General features: G+C 44.0%; 1 protein-coding gene across 4 annotated transcripts in view; it reads left to right on the plus strand.

Annotated features, from left to right (window-relative positions):
- The window catches only part of unc5cb (unc-5 netrin receptor Cb), a 117618-nt gene that overhangs the window by 100038 nt on the left and 16018 nt on the right, over positions 1-1562 (plus strand). For 3 of the 4 annotated variants that reach the window (XM_019868029.1, XM_019868031.1, XM_019868032.1), the window contains exon 8: positions 45-101. The exons of the other annotated variant lie outside the window; for it this stretch is intronic. In XM_019868029.1, coding sequence (XP_019723588.1) covers positions 45-101 — 57 coding nt within the window. The remainder of the gene's footprint in view (positions 1-44; positions 102-1562) is intronic. 4 annotated transcript variants of the gene reach the window in all.

A 1562-nucleotide genomic window follows, 5' to 3' on the forward strand; every position in this document is an offset into this window, starting at 1 on the left:
CACCCCGTGACTCTCCCGTCCATTCCCTCCCTCTCTCCCTCAAGGTTCCTTATATCAGAAGTCAGCTGAGGCTAAAGGGAAGCTTGATTTGGGAAATCCATGTGAGTTGCTTATTTACTTTCATTTGTTGTTTATCATTTCCATGTCTTGTCTTTTCATACACTTTTCTCCATACTTCTCAGTACCCAAGCTTAAGGCCCTTCACATCATTGTCAAATGAATTGGAGGCCTTTAGTTTAAAAAAAAAAAATCTTATCGATCTATCTGGTAGCTGCTGCTCTTTTGGTTAGCACCCGAGTTCAAATGGACTCTGCAATTGTGTCAATGTATTGGGATAATTCCGACCAGGTTATTTTTTTTTTTGTGATGGTGAAAGGTTGCCGTCTATTTGAGGGAGCCCTTTACCAGTTTCTATCAGAACAGCGTTTTCAGGCACGTCCTATTTTATTTATTAGGTTGTGGGGGCTATTTAAACATAGGCCAAAATAGATCAGTGCGGCCATCAGACCCACAACAGACATGAATTATAAAGCCAATTGCAGCGAAATTATGTTCCTGCGTGTAGATCAATAAAACCGCTTACAGCGTTTTCACGCCGACAATCGGCAACCCAATAAAAACCGACCCGAGTGCCGACCCTTCACTTGGCGAAGGCAGCTGTTTGATTGTGTTTTTCCAAATGATGTCCTTTACGCGGGAGAAAAAGTCAATATCTAATTGTGCTTTGCAGCACATTCACGCTCATATTCATACTTGGGCTATGACTTGTTTAAATGAGGCTTATCGTGGAAAATTGACTGGAGCGCCTGCTCACCCATCAAGTGTGAAGCCGCATGACCCAATAAATCTTTTAGTGAGATGCTCATTTCTGAAAACGTCAGTGAGCAAACCGATCTTAAATTTGCCATGTTGTGACATGTCAATGAGGCTAATTTACATAATTTCATCCTCACACCAAATTTCCACTTCCATGCCGAAGCACCTCTCTAATATCAACGTATTATTTTGTCACCGCCCAGTGGCCTGTCTTTACGTTGTTGCTTCCCAACAAGCACGGCAAGCCGGATGTCAATGCTCACGTCTGCATCGTTGTCGTAATAATAATCATAATCATAATAATAATCCCTTTTCATTTCCACTCCTTGGACTTTTTCCGAGCGCTGACAATGGCTCATGTTCAAAGGGATGTATTCATCTGAGTGATACATTTTAATGCGTACACTTAGCAGGTCGCCGCCTTTATCATCAAAGTACGGACGGAAGATTGTTCCACGGTGGGTGGGGGAGATTTCGGAGAAAGGGGAGTGGGGGGGCTGCACGTTAAATAACCGCAGGGAAGTTGGAGAAGTGAAATTACATTCTCCCGCTTTCATCACTCGGCTCCCCGCTCGGCTGTCGGTTCCCGTCTGTGGCAACGGAAGGATTAGGATGGGGATGACGATGTTATCCTGACACTTCAGACTTCAGAAATCCTGCATTTTTCCACCTGACTTAATTGTGGATTTTAGTCATTGTCGTGTTGGTTCTGTGACGGTGGTCATGCTGGATTTCACGCCACCCCC

Source organism: Hippocampus comes, unplaced genomic scaffold (genome assembly GCF_001891065.2).
Source record: "Hippocampus comes isolate QL1 unplaced genomic scaffold, H_comes_QL1_v1.1 scaffold19, whole genome shotgun sequence".
NCBI lineage: Eukaryota > Metazoa > Chordata > Actinopteri > Syngnathiformes > Syngnathidae > Hippocampus > Hippocampus comes.